Below are 17,241 nucleotides of genomic sequence, written 5' to 3'. Positions count from 1 at the left end.
TACAAAGGCAAGTCTCAGTTAACCAGGTCAGCATCGCGGTCAACTCCGGAAGGGAGGGAGGGGCGCACAAAGATAACGGCCATTTCTTTGGAGGGAAGGGTGGGCACACGGACGCTCGCTTAAGTCTAAACCGTACAGTCATTTGTATATACTTAGGACATAACGCTGTCACTTTATAAAAGTCCACGCCTGCGTCGTGGGAGCTGGCAGACAGCTGCTCTGACGAGCCTGACCGGAAGCGCTTCCAGCCCCGCTCGGCCGAGCTTCTGGCCCGGGGACTGGCTTCCTCCTATGTTAGGACCCCTGCAACCTCTAGCGGTGCGGCGCCGCGGGGCTCCGGCTGGACGGGCGGGCACCGCCCCCACTGCCTGGGGGCGGGACTTCCGGGCGGCGGGACTTCCGGCCGCTGAGCGACGGGCGCAGCATCAGCATCAGTATCAGCTGGCGGCGGCTGAGGCGACAGCGGCTGCGGCGCAGGCGACGGGCCGCGGCCTGCGGACTACGGGCAGCCGGAGCGGGCGGACGCGCCGGCGGACAGCAGGCCGCGCTGGCGGCGGCGGTGGCCGCGATGATGGAGATCCAGATGGACGAGGGTGGCGGCGTGGTCGTGTACCAGGACGACTACTGCTCTGGCTCGGTGATGTCGGAGCGGGTGTCGGGCCTGGCGGGCTCCATCTACCGCGAGTTCGAGCGCCTCATCCACTGCTACGACGAGGAGGTCGTCAAGGAGCTGATGCCACTCGTGGTCAACGTGCTCGAGAATCTGGACTCGGTGCTCAGCGAGAACCAGGAGCACGAGGTGGAGCTGGAGCTGCTGCGCGAGGACAACGAGCAGCTGCTCACCCAGTACGAGCGGGAGAAGGCGCTGCGCAAGCAGGCCGAGGAGGTGCGTGGGCCGGGAGGCGCCGGGGCCCCTCCCGGGGACCCCAGTCCTGCCCGGCCCGGGGACCCCGCCCTTAGCCCCCGCCCTGCCCGGGCCGCAGCTCTCGCCCCGCCCATCCCACCAACGCCCCCGACGCCGAACCCGGCCCAGGGACTGATGCCTGGCTCCCCCATCCTCCTGGCCTGCTGCTCCAGCCAGGAACCCTAGCCCTGAACCACCTGGCGTCACTGGGGGACCTTGCATCCTAAACTGCCTCAGGCCTCCGTCTCCCCTCCATACCCACTTCTCATTGCAGACGCCAGTTCTTTTTGCTTTTGTGTGTGTTTTTCCGCAAACGCGTCCTAGACCCCAGTTACAACTTCTGGTTGCTGAAATTTTAATTTTAATTTTATTTTAAACCCTTCCAGAAAGGGGATTTCTGATCTTCTTATGGTTCTGCAGCCAGAAGAGGTGTTGTCAGATCTTTGCCTTATCTCTAATCCAGTGTTTTGACGGTCTGTGACATGGGTGAATTTGGTGATTGAGGTAAACACATTACCAAAGCCACAGTTCGGCTGCTCCTCTGGCACCAGGTGAAAGACTCCAGGTTTCCGGAGGTGATTTCTTTGCCCTGTGATTCCCTCCGTTGGGAATATTGTTAGCTTATGTGGAAGATGCTGAGAAATTCCACTGTGGCTTCTGAGCAGTTAAAAGTAGAATTTTGAAGTATTTGATCGTGTTCTAGGATACCTCCATAACCTGGAAATCACTTACTTGTGAACCAGTTAGAAGAACCATGCATTGCAAGGAATACCACTTACCTTCATTCATTCACTATGAAATATTTAGCCCTGTTGTCAGACCCAGGTGGATTCAGGGGACCTGGGTTCTCATTCCTGCCTTGCCTTTGTGACCTTGTCCATGTCGCCTGCCCCCCTCTGGATTTTGATTTTCCTTCAGTCATATGAGTCAGTTGCCCTAAATGATCTCTAAGCCCTGACATTCTGTTGTTCCAGGCATTAGGTGATGGCTTTTTGGTTTATGAATGGGAAATTTCTTATTAAATGAGCTAAATTCCTTTTTAACTAATTTGGATTAACACATTCTTGATTTTAGTATTGAAATGGAAGACTGTTTCAGTATTTTGGCTTTTTCTTAAGCCAGGGCAGTTTATGTCCTCCTAGTTTGGTTTAAAGTGTGTTTATAAAAATTAAGACTGCCTTGTATCGTTCCTACTTACGGTGGTTTATGTTGATCTTGGGTTTTTTCATTCATCTGTCAAGAGGCTGTTGCCTATTGATTGGGGTGCCAGGTTCCACCAAAACTGATTTAGGGCTCTCACCTTAAGGGAGATGCAAGAGCTCGTAGGATTTTAGAGTTCAGAGTGGCCACAGGCATTTACTAGGGAAAGAACTGGCCCCAAGAAGGAGTGGGGGTGGACCAAGGTCACATGCCCTAGAAGAACCAGGCCAAGACGCAGTCTACCCTGACCCCTGGAGTGGGCTCTTCGTTCCACTGCTGTGGGAGGTCAGAGAGCGTACCCCCAGAAGACTGGAGCTCTGGGGCTCCCCTCACTGGCCATGGGGCAGCGGCTGCCTCCCTCTTGCTGGGCAGCACCTCCCACTTCTCTGACTGCTCTCAGCGGCCATTTGATGCCTAACTGAGGTTTTGAGTAGGTTTGTTTTCTTTCATCATGTACCTATGTGGTCAATATAGTGGACGAGAAGGAACGAAAAGGAGAAAGATGGACAACCTTAAGGCTAAGAATCATAACCATCTACCTTAAAAATTTGCTCTGCATGGATGAAGCCCCTGCTCTGCTCTGCATGGTTCAAGTGCAGCTGCAAGCGAGTGTGGTTCTGACCTCCCACTTACGCCCCTGGACTAAGAGCTGGGGGTGCGCATGTGGTATGGAGGAGAGTGCCCTGGAGGCCGAGACCTATCCTTGCCCCAGCTATTAAGAGATGCTGAGCAGAGAGCCACAGAGTGAACAAAATGCTTGGCTGGCCGGCATCGAGGCTGTGATTTGATGCTAATAGTATGCCCTTGGAGAGACCTCATGTGATGTTACAACCAAGAAAAGGGTCAAAATCTGTAACCATTGTGGCATTCTAGCTCATTTACTAAATCCAATAGACATTCATTTTCAGTTTTGTGGAAAAGACCAGTGTACATTGTGGCCTGGCTTCTTTTTCCACGCAGGGCCTGAGATCCTAGATGTGTGTCTGATAACACGGGAGGCTGAACAGCATGGGCTGCAGGCGTGTGCGTGATGCAGAGTAGCTTCTGCCTCCCCGGCCACTCTGCTCAAGAAGCCTTAGTCAGTGCTGAGTAACCTGAGCCGCCTGCAGCCTTCTGAGCACACAGAATCTGCACATTTAAAAAGAAAGAACCTTGAGCAGAGCAAACACCTCTGCCCGTTGCTCCTTGCCCGTAATAACCACAGTGAGAGATTGCGAGTCTGTTCTGGTCCCAGGGTGACTGTCTCGATGGGAGTGACGGTAGCTAGAGGTGGTGGGGTCCAGGGAGGGGGGCCAGGCCCCAGAGTTTGCAGATGCTTGAGTGTCAGCCTCACCTTTGGGAGCTGCCCGCCCTGTGACCAGTCTCCCCCTCTCTGGCCCCACTGGCCGCTTCTGTAAAGTGCGTGGGTTGCCAGACGTGGCAAGTTTCTTTCATCTCAAGTGCCAAGTCCTGTGATTGGCTGTTGTTTGCCTGGAGAATTGCAGCAAAGCAGATCTAGCCAAGCCAGGGAAGAGCACCTTGATGAGGCAGCCTCGGGTGGCAAGCGTGGGGCATCTCAGTCTCTGACTGTGCGGGTTTTACGCTTGTCATCGAGACCAGTGAGTCCCGCTCAGACTTGCAGAGCTAAATGGATGTTGCTGGCTTCTAAAACCCCTACAGAGACCTTAAAAATGCTGAAGCTGTATCCAATACAAAGTTTTGAAAACCCACTGAGTTCTTTCCCATTAGAAAAGAAGGTTGGAAAGGGGCATTTGACCAGGATGGCCGGGAGCGAGTGGGCGCCCCTGGGCAGTGCTGCCCACCGTGGCCCCCAGGGAGGAGGGAGCAGAGGGCTCCATTCGCCCCAGTCCTGGGCAGCAAAGAGCCGTCCTCGCAGGGATCAAGTGCTAGGCTTACAGGAGGAAAAACAGTGTTTGTGAGAAAAGGTGTGAGTTTAGTAGCCATCATTCACCTTAAAGTCTTCTTGGCCCTAAGGAAACTACTGGTAACATCCCCCACTCATCACAAGCAACTCAAGTGGATGTTCTGTCCATGAGACATGGCTGTGGGCATTTGCTGATACCTCAGTGTCTGGTGTAAGGAAAGCATCCAACTGGAAAGTTTTACCCAAAACTGTGTTTTTCTAGTTGTACAAAAGTAATGCATTTTGTAGAAGAATATTTGGACAGGATGAAGCTGGAGGGGGCAGAAGCCATCATCCTACTCTATAGAGATGATCATTTGGCATTTTTTAATAAGTGAATTAATATATTGAATCAGAAGTTTTTCTTCTTGTGTCCCATATTACAAATAATAAATTCACCCCAGCTTAGACAAGGTATGCAATTTCTTCTTCTGCCGTGTTGTCATATTAAAAGACAGGTTTTTGTTTTGTTTTGTTTTGGGTTTTTTTGGCCGTGCCACACTCAGCATGTGGGATCCCAGTTCCCTGACCAGGGATCAAACCTGTGCCCACTGTGGTGGAAGTGTGGAGTCCTAATCACTGGACCACCAGGGAAGTCCCAGGACAGTTTTTTTCAATTGTTAACTTTTTTTTAGATGAAGCTGTTAAGATTTGGTGCCCGGAGCTGCCTTTCCTGGTTGCCTCTAAATACTGGTCCATTATAGCTCTCTTACCAGAGTCACCAGGAGTACATCAGACTCTCCCTAAAAAATGGGAACAAATAGGCACAGGAGAGGGCTTGCCTGGTGGTGCAGTGGTTAAGAATCCACCTGGCAATGCAGAGAATGTGGGTTCAAGCCCTGGTCCGGGAAGATCCCCACATGCCGCGGAGCCGCTAAGCCCATGCACCACAACTACTGAGCCTGTGCTCTAAAGCCCGCGAGCCACAGCTACTGATCCCAAGTGCCGCAATTACTGAAGCCCGCGCACCTAGAGCCCCTGCTCTGCAACAAGAGAAGCCACTGCCATGAGAAGCCAGCACACTGCACTGAAGAGTAGGCCCTGCTCGCCGCAACTAGAGGAAGCCCGCACTCAGCAACACAGAATCAATGCAGCCAAAAATAAATAAAAATAAATTAAATTTAAAAAACAAAAAACAAATAGGCACAGGAGAGCAGAGAGAGGCGCCTTCCAGCCAGAGAGAACAGAACATGCGGAAGAAGCCCCACCGCCTTGCCAGGCTCGCCCAGCAGGAACCCTTGGAACCCTCAAGGCCCTGTGGTGGCCGTTAGGCAGTGGGGCAGGGACTGGGGCAAGTTAGTTCTCCCAAAACTAGAATTTCTAAGTTAAATTTTAAATCTTGTCTTTTTTTTTAAGTTTCTGTTTTGGAATAATTTATAGAAAAATATAGAAATAATTTATGGACAATCTCACCCAGATTCCCCAAGGTGAACGTTTTTCCACATTACTCTTCTCTCTCCATCTCCCTCCCTCCCTCCTGCTCCGCTAAGGCCTGAGGGCTCCTGCAAGTCCTATGGTGTCCTCAGTTCCCGATTGGCTTCTCACTTCGAGCTTTTTACAACCTTGACGATGTGATATCACAGGCCAGTTATCTTGCAAGATGTCCCTTAGTTTGGCTTTCGTGTGACCTCATGACCAGATGCAGGATGCAAGCTGGGGAGGGGCACTAGTGTGGGGGGCAGGGTCCCTTTTCCCAAGTTCCCACTTGTCATGAGAGGGAGGATGACCTGTTAGTGCAGCTGAGGAGACCAGGAGCTCGGTGGTCAGCAGCCAGACGGCTGATGTTCCAGGCTTTTGCTCTGTTGAAAGTCAGGGCCCCAGGGGTCATCCTCACAACCTCCCATGTCCAGTGACTCACGAAGTCCTGGCCATTCTTTTGGCCTGATTTTTTTGTGTGTACTTTTTGTGCTTCTTTTTTATCTCCTTTGCTACCATCCTGGCTCGAGTCACCACTGTCACGCTGGTCCCCCAGCCACTTTCTTCCCCTCCCAACCTGTGGCATGAACTGGTCCGCAGGCAGGTCCCATCTCCCACTCTCTCTTGTTCGTTAACTCAGTCAACTAAGCATCGCGAGGGCCAGACTTGCTGCCGGGGATGGGTCCGTGCTGCCCTGATGCAGGTGCTCAGATGGGGAGGTCCTGCCACACTGTCAGGTGGTGAGAAAATGGCAACGTGAGATGGAGAGCGAAGGGTATGGATGGGGACAGAGGAAGGGACGCTCCCAGGAGGAGACCGCCTTCTCCCGGGGTTCCCCAGCACCCGCCCCCCGCGTGCCCTGTCCCCTGCCCTTCCACTTCCTTCTTTCCCCTCTGCATGTGCTTCTGCTGCGCACACCTGACTCCCTCGTGTCTAGCACCGTGACATTCAGATGTAGGTGCTCGAGCGAGTCCCTGTCACCCCAGAGTCCCCACGTGGGGGCTCTTTCCTGGTTAGCCAAGGGGCAGTGCCCTTCTGGTTCTTCCAGCCCCAAGGCTGATTCTTTTCTCTCTGACACACGTCCCACAGAGATGCCAGCTGCCTGTGCATGTGCAGGTGAGGAAGGAGGGCAGCCTTTCTCTGCTTCCACGTGCTGCACTGAGCTGTTGGTTCCTAGAGGGCAAGGCCTCTTTCTGTGGTTTTCAGCCATCCATCTGTCCAACACAGCTCTGTGTGAGGACGGAAATTTCTGTTCTGCTATGTGTCCACACAGGGCCACCGACACTTCACATGTGCCTCATGCAGTTCAGGATGAGTTTTTATTTTTATGTCATTTAAATTAATTTAAGTTTATTTTTTAATCAATTAATTAATTAATTTTGGCTAGGTTGGGTCTTCGTTGCTGTGCGCGGGCTTTCTCTAGTTGTGGCAAGCTGGGGCTACCCCTCGTTGCGGTGCGGGGGCTTCTCATTGCAGTGGCTTTTCTTGTTGTGGAGCATGGGCTCTAGGCACACGGACTTCAGTAGTTGTGGCACGTGGGCTCAGTAGTTGTGGCTCCCGGGCTCTAGAGCACAGGCTCAGTAGTTGTGGTACACGGGCTTAGTTGCTCCGCAGTATGTGGGATCTTCCCAGACCAGGGCTTGAACCCGTGTCCCCTGCATTGGCAGGCGGATTCCCAACCACTGCACCACCAGGGAATTCCCTAAATTAAGTTTAAATACCCACATGTGTCTGTGGCTAAGGTACTGGGCAGTGTAGCTGTGGGCGGTCTCGCTCAATCACTGTTCTGTAATGACAGGCAGTAAATGTTTCTTTGACCTGTTTCATAGCGTCAGGCAAGAAAGGAAGATGCTTAAAAGGTGGGGTGTTTTTCTTTAGTGAACATGTTCTAGAAAGAGGGGAGACCCCAAAGTGTAGCAGGTTTTGAAACAGGAGAATAGAAGAAAATATTGTGAGACGAGGAAAAAGAAAAAAAGCATTGCAGCTATTTAGGAAACAACAGAGAGGTGATGAAATTCTTGAAAGGCTGAGAAGAGGTCTGGAGGGAAATCCCAGCACCTAGAAAGCAACTAGTGCTTACGGCGCACCATGAAATCTTCCACCATGGGCTTCAGTTCTGTTCCGTTCTTTCTTTGTAACAACTTTGTTGAGGTCAGTGCACTAAGCTGTACATATTTGAAGTGTGCAATTTGGTGAGTTTTAACACGTCTACACCTGAAAAACCATCCTCACAATCAAGATAATGATGATCTCCATCATCCCCAGAGTTTCCTTATGGCCCTCAACACTCTCTCCCCGCTTCCCCCATCCCTAGGTAACCACAGTCTGCTTTCTGTCACTGTAGATTGATTTGCATTTTCTAGAACCTTATATAAACTGAATCCTGCAGTGTACACTCTTTTTTTGACTGGCTCCTCTCACACGGCATAATGATTTGAGATTCACCCAGGTTGTTACCATTCTTTCATTCATCCGTTCATTGCTAGTGTAGCCTGCTGTGTGGGTGTCCATCCATCTCCTCTGGTGGAGCAGGAGCTCCCCGTCCACACCTGCACCCTGTTTCTCGGGGACTTGGGAGGCTCCGGCGCAGCCTGTCCTGCATGCAGCTGCACACAGGGAGCCCCGCTGGAAGATGGGCAGGGAGACCAAGCGGTTAGAATCAGTTGGTGGCCGGCTAGCGCGTCCTAAGAAAGCATCCCAGTCACCAGGGTGGGAAAGGCTCGACCCAAGGAAAGGAAATATTCACAGACACTTAGAGCCCGTGGAATCATAAGTCAGTTACCTTGTTTTGAGCGCCTCTCATGGGCAAGAGATTTGGGGAATGCCAAGATCAGTGGAGCGGACCTCCGTTGGCGGGGTTTGTGAGACAGGGGTCAGGGCATTTGGATTCTGATTATCTTCAGTGGTGGGTTCAAGGTGATGCCTTTTGTTCAAGTTCTCTGGGTGCCCTTCCTTCTCCCAGTGAATCGGACCCAGATCCGGGCAGGATCCCATGGGTTCTGCTCAAGCTTCTGGCCTCGGGTCTTCAGTGTACGCTTCTGGACAGCGAGACCCTGTGTCCACCAAAGGGCGACCATGGGCGTCCTCAGGTCTCTCCTGTTAGATGGAGTGAGAAGGATATAGAAGCCAAGTGGATTAGGAAGTTGAAGAAATCAGTGTAAACTGCTAAGAATGCTTCAGAGATGCACTTCCCTGGTGGCGCAGTGGTTAAGAATCTGCTTGCCAATGCAGGGGATATGGGTTCGAGCCCTGGTCCAGGAAGATCCCACATGCTGTGGAGCAACTAAGCCTGTGTGCCACAGTTACTGAGCCTGCGCTCTAGAGCCCGCAAGCCACAACTACTGAGCTCACGTGCCACAACTACTGAAGCCCTTGCGCCTAGAGCCCATGCCCCACAATAAGAGAAGCCACCACAATGAGACGCCCACGCACCGCAACGAAGAGTAGCCCCTGCTCACCACAACTAGAGAAAGCCCGTGTGCAGCAACGAAGACCCAATGCAGCCAAAAATAAATTAATTTAAAAAAAAAAAAAAAAAAAGAATGCTTCAAAGAACACAAGTCTACTTGAGAATAACTTCTCCCAGAGAAATTTCTCCCAGGACGGGGCATTTACAGTTTTTGTCTTATCTTCCTTTTTCTTATTTCCCCCCAGAACCAATCATGTCATATATCATAAATAATATAATAAATGTAATGTATATTTTAAGATACAAAGTATATATTAGTATCTAACATAAAATACTTAAATAAATATGTAATATATTAAAATATGTATTTTTTACAGACATCTTTCCTATCTTACCAATTCTTTTTTTTCTTTTTAATATTTCTTTTTTTAATTTATTTGGTTGCGCCGGGTCTTAGTTGTGGCAGGTGGACTCCTTAGTTGCAGCTCACAGGCTCCTTAGTTGTTGCATGCGAACTCTTAGTTGTGGCCTACGTGTGGTATCTGGTTCCCTGACCAGAGATCGAACCCAGCCCCCCTGCATTCGGAGCGTGGAGTCTTAACCACTGAGCCACCAGGGAAGTCCCTATCTTACCAATTCTTGAAAATCATTGTGAGTTAAACCAATGCCATTTGTTGGGATTCATCTCAAGCAGATGCTGAACCAGTGGTTCCTTTAACCTAAATGAGGAATCTATGCTTTTTTAAAAATGAATCCAACCTTGTTCTTGGGTTCCTGCACAGTGGCGTGATCTCAGACGTGTGTCTAAAACTTGAATGCAGAAATGCCCTTCCCTCCCTCTGTCCACCTGCCCACACTGCATTTTAGATGTAAATGGTAACAGTCATGGAATATGGGAAAAGGCTGGGAAAAAAAACCTCTGAGGTTTGAGGTCTCATGAGTTCAGCACCCCTGTGAGCGCCCAGTAAATGGTGATCATGATGGGAGTGACCGTCAGGAGCAGGGAATTACCCATCCATAGAGGGCGTCTCCCCTGGGCACAGAGCCTGTGCCCAACACCCCAGTGCACCACTCTGCCTAAGATAAAAGACCCAAAAAGAGCGTTTTTCTTTTGGACATTCACTCTACCACCTCACCCCCAGAAAGGAATTACATGCAAAAGAACAAAATCTTTGATTCCTGTTTTATTTCTAACAATTCAACCAGAATTGAATTATTTCCTATGTGTGACCCTGGCCTAAAGGACATATAAGAGGGAAGGATTGGATTTAATGTCTTAATTTACTTTGCCTTTAATTAAAATAGCCTTCAGGGCTTCCCTGGTGGCACAGTGGTTGAGAGTCCGCCTGCCGATGCAGGGCACACGGGTTCGTGCCCCGGTCCGGGAAGATCCCACGTGCCGCGGAGCGGCTGGGCCCGTGAGCCATGGCCGCTGAGCCTGCGCGTCCGGAGCCTGTGCTCCACAACGGGAGAGGCCACAACAGTGAGAGGCCCGCATACCACAAAAAAAAAGTAGCCTTCAATTATGAAAGTTACCAGAATTCTAATGATTATGTTATAAAAGAGTGTTTACCTAGTAATCTCTCTTGCATTCTGGGATTAGGAATGCTGGCTTCTGTTGTCTTAATTTTATATTTGACATGAAAAGTCAGTTTATTTCTTTTTTTAAAAATAAATTTATTTACTTATTTATTTTTGGCTGTGTTGGGTATTCGTTGCTGCGCGCAGGCTTTTTCTAGTTGCAGCAAGCAGGGACTACTCTTCATTGCAGTGTGTGGACTTATTGCGGTGTCTTCTCTTGTTGCAGATCACGGGCTCAGTAGTTGTGGCTCACAGGCTCTAGAGCGCAGGCTCAGCAGTGTGGCGCACGGGCTTAGATGCTCCACGGCATGTGGGATCTTCCCAGACCAGGGCTCAAACCTGTGTCCCCTGCATTGGCAGGCGGATTCCTAACCACTGCGCCACCAGGGAAGTCCCGAAAAAGTCAGTTTATTTCTTAAGTTTGGTTTTATGCATGAGTTAGATAGAATGATCTCATTCCATGGGATATTGAGAAAAGTTTCCTCTGGTTCCTGGATTTTTGGAAGTTCCCACACTCTCAGGTTACTTCAGTATGTACCTTGAAATTCACCAAAAAAGCAAATTCTGAAAACCAAAGTTGAATTTAATTTTAAAACAGCAATTTGTTCGTAAGAGGGAGGGGTAGAAGTATATCTTAAAAACAAAATCTAGGGGCTTCCCTGGTGGCGCAGTGGCTGAGAGTCCGCCTGCCGATGCAGGGGACATGGGTTCGTGCCCCGGTCCGGGAGGATCCCACGTGCCGCGGAGCGGCTGGGCCCGTGAGCCATGGCTGCTGAGCCTGCGCGTCCGGAGCCTGTGCTCCGCAACGGGAGAGACCACAACAGTGAGAGGCCCGTGTACCGCAAAAAAAAAAAAAAGAAAAAGAAAAAAAGGGAATTATGGGGGCTTCCCTGGTGGCGCGGTGGTTGAGAGTCCGCCTGCTGATGCAGGGGACACGGGTTCGTGCCCTGGTCTGGGAGGATCCCACATGCCGTGGAGCAGCTAGGCCCGTGAGCCATGGCTGCTGAGCCTGCGCGTCCGGAGCCTGTGCTCCGCAACGGGAGAGGCCACAACAGTGAGAGGCCTGCGTACCGCGAAAAAAAAAGGGGGGGAATCATGTAGTAGATTGGTATTTAGCACTAAGAATCAGGTATTTCCTAGCTCAGTGTTCATGTTAAGACACCCTGGTACCTTTTCCTCAATTGTTAGTTGCTCCTCATTGCTCTTCGGGAGGCTCCAAAGATTTGTTGTGAGGTGGCCTTAAACCTCTGTGTGTTATCAGGTGCTAAGTGACATTTTGACTAGACTCGGTTAGACAGATGACAATTCCAGACTAACTCAAATCTGTAGTGCATGTAATTGGCGTGTGTACGAGTTTTTCACTTTGGCATGTCTCAGACGGTAGATTCCTTCTGTTTCACAGTCCAGCACCAGGCAGACCCACTCAACCCAAATGCTGTTAAAAATTTTATTCTTCTCATTTCCATTCATATTGGATAAATTGAATGGGACAAATTCAATAAAAATTGAAAAATATTTAGCTTTCTTATGGACGACTTCCTTATAGAGATAACTTACCCCGTCCCCCACCACTGAAAATTCTTGATTTTCTTAAATCTAAAGTAAATGATCTGTAAATAAAAATATTTTCTGCTTCCTTGAAAACATCTATTGAATGTTTTGTGACTCTAACCCAGTTACTAGAGTTCCCTCCTGACACCTCCCCCGCCACAGCTGCCCGCCTCGTTTTGGAGGAGAACTTGTATTTTCCTCACTTATTCATTTAACCACCAACCACGAAGCCCTTGCTTTATTCCATCAACTACGCCTTACTTGTCCAGGTGATTCTTATTTCATCCCAAGTCTAGCCCCAAGCATTTCCTCATAAAAAGCAATGATTAAATATCTGTTTAGTCTTGGCCAGGCACTGGTCCTTCATGTTATTTATTCCTCATAATATTTGATGAAGGTGGCATTGCATCTTCCATTTCAGTTAAACAGTTAGCTTGCATTTTTGTTAATTAAAATTACTGTAATAACGTTGAAAGAGTTTTTTCAGGAGGGGAAGAAAGAGGATGCCTTTTAAGCTGCAGAACAGCATATTGTGTTTGTGATGTTTTCGTGAACTTGGAGCCCCTGACATGCCCCCTAGTCAGCTCTGTCTGGTTCGATGCTGTCCCTCAAGGTAGCGGGGAAGAGCGGTTCTTCCCCAAACGCCAAGTGCGGTGGTCGCCAACCTGCAGAGCCTGCAGGACCAAACACTGGTGTCCCAGTGTTTGGTCCAGCCCAGCAGGGAAGCTGAGGGCTGGCCCTTTAGTATGCTCGTGGTCCCTTGTGGGTTTCTTGGGGCTTTTTGTTCATCTGGGGCATTGCTGCCACGTGATTGTGATCGTGATCACTCACACCCCTTGTCTGCGGGTGGTTACTGATGACTGACCATTCCCATCACAGGACTGTCCCTTGGCTCCAGGATTCCTTGTGCCTGGGAACCACAAGTGTCCTGTGAGTTCATGTCTCCCTGCCACTTGGGGTGCCCTCTGCCTTTGGCCTTGAGGACATTCATGTACACAGCTTACCTAGATGTTTTCTCTCTCAGTTAATATCTCTGTATTTCCTAGGGCTGAAAGGCCTTAAAATATCATAACATCAGAGGACTTCTTCATGTCACCTGGTTCGGGGCCAACTGCATCGGGGATCTCAAAGCATATCAGTTGTTTTATGGCATGACAAAGCTTTTTGGGACTGTAATCTACATTGGATTTTAACGATCACCTGTCAGGATAGATTTAGGAACATCTGTCTGACCTTCTTAAGAATCTGGAGGAATTCCCTGGCAGTCCAGTGGTTAAGACTCCATGCTTCCACTGCAGAGGGCATGGGTTTGATCCCTGGTCAGGGAGCTAAGATCCCACATGCTGCGTGGTGCAGCCAATCATCTTTCATCTAGAAATCTTTTTAGTTGACTCTCAGCTATGAAATGCAAGTAATATGATGAAATACAGATGGGAATTCTAGAGAAATGATGTTAGCACCACAGAACGCTTTTCTTTGTGTAAAACTTTGGTGCTCCAGCTTGGAGGTAGGACAGGGCTCAGTTTACAGAAAGGGAGCATTTTCCATCCTCCAGCCCCAGTCGCCCCGTCATTCAGCTCTTCACTGGCTCAAGATGAGCTTTCCATTCAGCCCAAGTCCAGCCCTGAGCATTTTGTCATGAAAAACAGGGACCCCTTCCTGAGGACCAGAGAACTGATGCTTTCTGACAGGCAAAATGTTGATTCAAAAAATAAATATAGGGCCTCCCTGGTGGCGCAGTGGTTGAGAGTCCGCCTGCCGATGCAGGGGATACGGGTTCGTGCCCCGGTCTGGAAGGATCCCATGTGCCGCGGAGCGGCTGGGCCCGTGAGCCATGGCCGCTGGGCCTGCGCGTCCGGAGCCTGTGCTCCGCAACGGGAGAGGCCACAACAGTGAGAGGCCCGCATACCGCAAAAAGGAAAAAAAAAAATAAATAAATAAATAAATAAATAAATATATAAGTGATTCAGGATGATTCTCAACTTAATCTAGAACAATTCACAAGTGGGAGTAACCAAGAATATATTGAAAAGGAAGAGTTAAGAGGGTAAATATATATCAGCTATTAAAAGATGCTATTACACTACAAATTTAAAAAAACCTTTGGGGGCTTCTCTGGTGGCACAGTGGTTGAGAATCTGCCTGCCAATGCAGGGGATACAGGTTCGAGCCCTGGTCTGGGAAGATCCCACATACCGCAGAGCAACTAGGCCCGTGAGCCGCAACTACTGAGCCTGCGCGTCTGGAGCCTGTGCTCCGCAACAAGAAAGGCCGCGACAGTGAGAGGCCCGCACACCGCGATGAAGAGTGGGCCCCACTCGCCCCAACTGGAGAAAGCCCTCGCACAGAAACGAAGACCCAACACAGCCAAAAATAAATAAATTAATTAATAAATTTTTAAAAAATGATAAAAAAACCTTTGGTTACTGGCTCAAAAATAGACCAAAATATGTCTTAGAAGTTAGCATATCATAAAGGTAGCATTCAGAGCAATGAAGAAAAGGTAAATTATTAAGTAAATGGTGTAGAAGTAAGTAAACTTCTGTACTGTACACACGCAGACTACATCCTGGGAAAAGTACTTGCAGCGTAGAAGACAAATTCTTGAATGGGTCTAATAAGTCCTTACAAATTGTTAAGAAAAATAACCTGTAGTAGAAAATCGGACAAAGGACATAATGAGCTGTTAGATGTAGTGTATATGACTAATGAATTTATTCAGTCTCACTAGTAATCCAGGAGCTGAAAATTAAGACAATTATTCTCTGCCGTTTTCCCACCTGTCGGGTTGGCAGCACAGAGGCCATGGGGGCTCCGGGAAGGGCACCACCCGACCTGGGGGGTGTGGGCTGGGGTGCCCGTCTGGCCTTGGGGAGCAGGATGCCACTGGGCAGATACACAAGTAGTAACAATAATAACGGACGTTTTAAAGCAGCCTGAAAGTCCAACAGGAGGCTATCAGTTGAGTAAACTATGCTCTGGAGACACCCACTGACAGGGGAACACACACCTGTTAGAAATAGGAGTGGCAGGGCACAGTTCTTAGTGTGGAGAGACATTTCCAGTGTAAACGAGTGAATAAGTCAGGTCAAGATACCGTGTACAAAATGACGGCACATCCGCTCCACACACACACGTCTGGAAGAATGTCACCCAATTTTAACTGACCCTCTCTGGTTGGTAGATTATGGTTTTGTTGTTGTTGTTTCTTAACCATTGATAGCATGGCAGAATTATGGTTTTTTAGAAGTATTATTTTCACTTAACACTCTCCTCTGATTTTTCTACAAAAGAATATGTTTATATCATTCTTTTAATTTTTTTTAAGTAATAGGAATTAAAATTACCCAAGTTAAATAATTTCTTTACCAGCCAATTAATAGCATTTGTTTATTCTTCATATGCTGGTCATGGCCACAGTCATTCAAAACCGCTTACTTAAAATTTTTGTGCCGCTGCACCATTTGTGTGCATTTTCCTGGCAATGGGGTGGATGTTTTTCATTTTACTTAAGTTGTGAACGATGTCATCAATACAGATTTTCTTTCTGACGCACCCCTGCCCGCCCCCGCCCCGGGTGTTTTTGCCCTCTGTCACTGCACTGGGTGAGTCATCCTTTGGGCAGGAGCCCCAGTGCTTTTCAGCACAAAGACCTCTGAGAAGCCACTGTAGGAAGAAGCGTCTCTGGGGCCCAGAGTTGGGGTGGGGGACTGGGTGCAGTTTTTACGGGAAATATAGCTATAGCCACCACGAACTCATTGACTCTCCCAGACACCCGAAACCTGGAACCAACAGCCTATTTTATATTCCCATCTTTTGAGACACTTTTTGTGTCTTAAGAACCCAGCTGACATTTATGGTTCCTACAAATGAAATTTCTTACTAATATTTCCATTTCGTACGCCGTAAAATCAAGGTGTTAACAGTTCCCATCAGGGCTGTTGCAGGGCTGTGGCCTTCAGGCTGTCACCTAGCCGAGGGAGGGAGGGGGGTTTGCTGCCCAGTGCCCATCCCCCCGGACCAGACCCTGCCTTTACCCTGGGCTGTCAGTGTTAACCTAGGTCTCCTCCTAAGAACATTTAGGATTTTCTTTTGTTTTACAAAGTGCTTTCTTTTCACTTGATTCAACAGTAATTTTGCTCAGAAACTTACCATGTAAAGTGCAGATTCCAAATCTAGGCCAACAACCCCCCATCTTGTTTTTAAGAGAATCAGAGCAGTACTATGCATTGCCGGTTATTCCACGAAGGATGGCTTCCTGAACTGAGCAGTGACTGAGATACAGGTTAAGAGGAAAGTACACCTGGCCTCTTTATTTATTTTTATTTTTGAAAATTAGAGACTTTTTTTTTAAATTTGTTTTTGGCTGCGTTGGGTCTTTGTTGTTGCGCGTGGGCTTTCTCTAGTTGCAGCGAGCGGGGGCTACTCTTCGTTGAGGTGCAGGGGCTTCTCGTTGCAGTGGCTTCTCTTGTTGCGGAGAACGGGCTCTAGGCGTGTGGGCTTCAGTACTTGTGGCACGCAGGCTCAGTAGTTGTGGCTCGCGGGCTCTAGAGTACAGGCTCAGTAGTTGTGGTGCACAGGCTTAGTTGTTCTGCGCCATGTGGGATCTTCCCAGACCAGGGATCAAACCCATGTCCCCTGCATTGGCAGGCAGATTCTTAACCACTGCACCATCAGGGAAGTCCACACCTGGCCTCTTTTAGATGTTCAGTGTTGAGAGGAATAATATTACTCTATTGCCTAAGGACCAGCTACATAATTTGTGGGGCTCAGTGCAAAACTGGAAATGGGGCCCCCTTGTTCAAAAACTATTAAGAATTTCAAGATTAAAGCCAGCGTGTGTGGGCTTTTCCAACTTTAGGGCCCCGGGTGACTGCCTGATAGCTGGTTAGAAGGCTGTGGTATCCACAGCCTGTTGGGAAGCTCTCTGCACAGCTGTGGCGGGTGGTGGACGGGAAGGGAAGCCGGCTCTGGGGTGCAGAAACCACATTCTGGGCCTGAGCGTGAGCCCTTCTGAGGGGCTGCTGTCATCTGGCCATCGCACATTCATGACGCCTGCTGTTTTTCTTCCTTGCATGTATAGAAATTTATTGAGTTTGAAGATGCCTTGGAACAAGAGAAGAAAGAGCTACAAACCCAGGTGGAGCACTTCGACTTTCAGACCCGCCAGCTGGAACTGAAGGCCAAAAACTATGCAGATCAGAGTAAGTCGCTAGCCCGGAGAGATGAAATTGCATTTTGAATGCATCTGTTGTTCTCAGACCCACCCAGCTGGGA

At 49.1% G+C, this 17,241-nt stretch overlaps 1 protein-coding gene across 1 annotated transcript in view; it reads left to right on the top strand.

Moving 5' to 3' along the window:
* The first annotated feature begins 481 nt into the window (after nucleotides 1-481).
* MAPK8IP3 (mitogen-activated protein kinase 8 interacting protein 3) overlaps nucleotides 482-17,241 on the top strand; it is a 48,332-nt gene continuing 31,572 nt past the window's right edge. Inside the window, exons 1-2 of the mRNA XM_060119885.1 lie at nucleotides 482-886; nucleotides 17,048-17,168. Of these exons, the coding sequence (XP_059975868.1) occupies nucleotides 569-886; nucleotides 17,048-17,168 (439 nt within the window). The 5' untranslated portion in view covers nucleotides 482-568. The remainder of the gene's footprint in view (nucleotides 887-17,047; nucleotides 17,169-17,241) is intronic.

Source organism: Mesoplodon densirostris, chromosome 16 (genome assembly GCF_025265405.1).
Source record: "Mesoplodon densirostris isolate mMesDen1 chromosome 16, mMesDen1 primary haplotype, whole genome shotgun sequence".
Classification (NCBI taxonomy): domain Eukaryota; kingdom Metazoa; phylum Chordata; class Mammalia; order Artiodactyla; family Ziphiidae; genus Mesoplodon; species Mesoplodon densirostris.
This window is presented reverse-complemented; position numbering and strand designations above follow the sequence as displayed.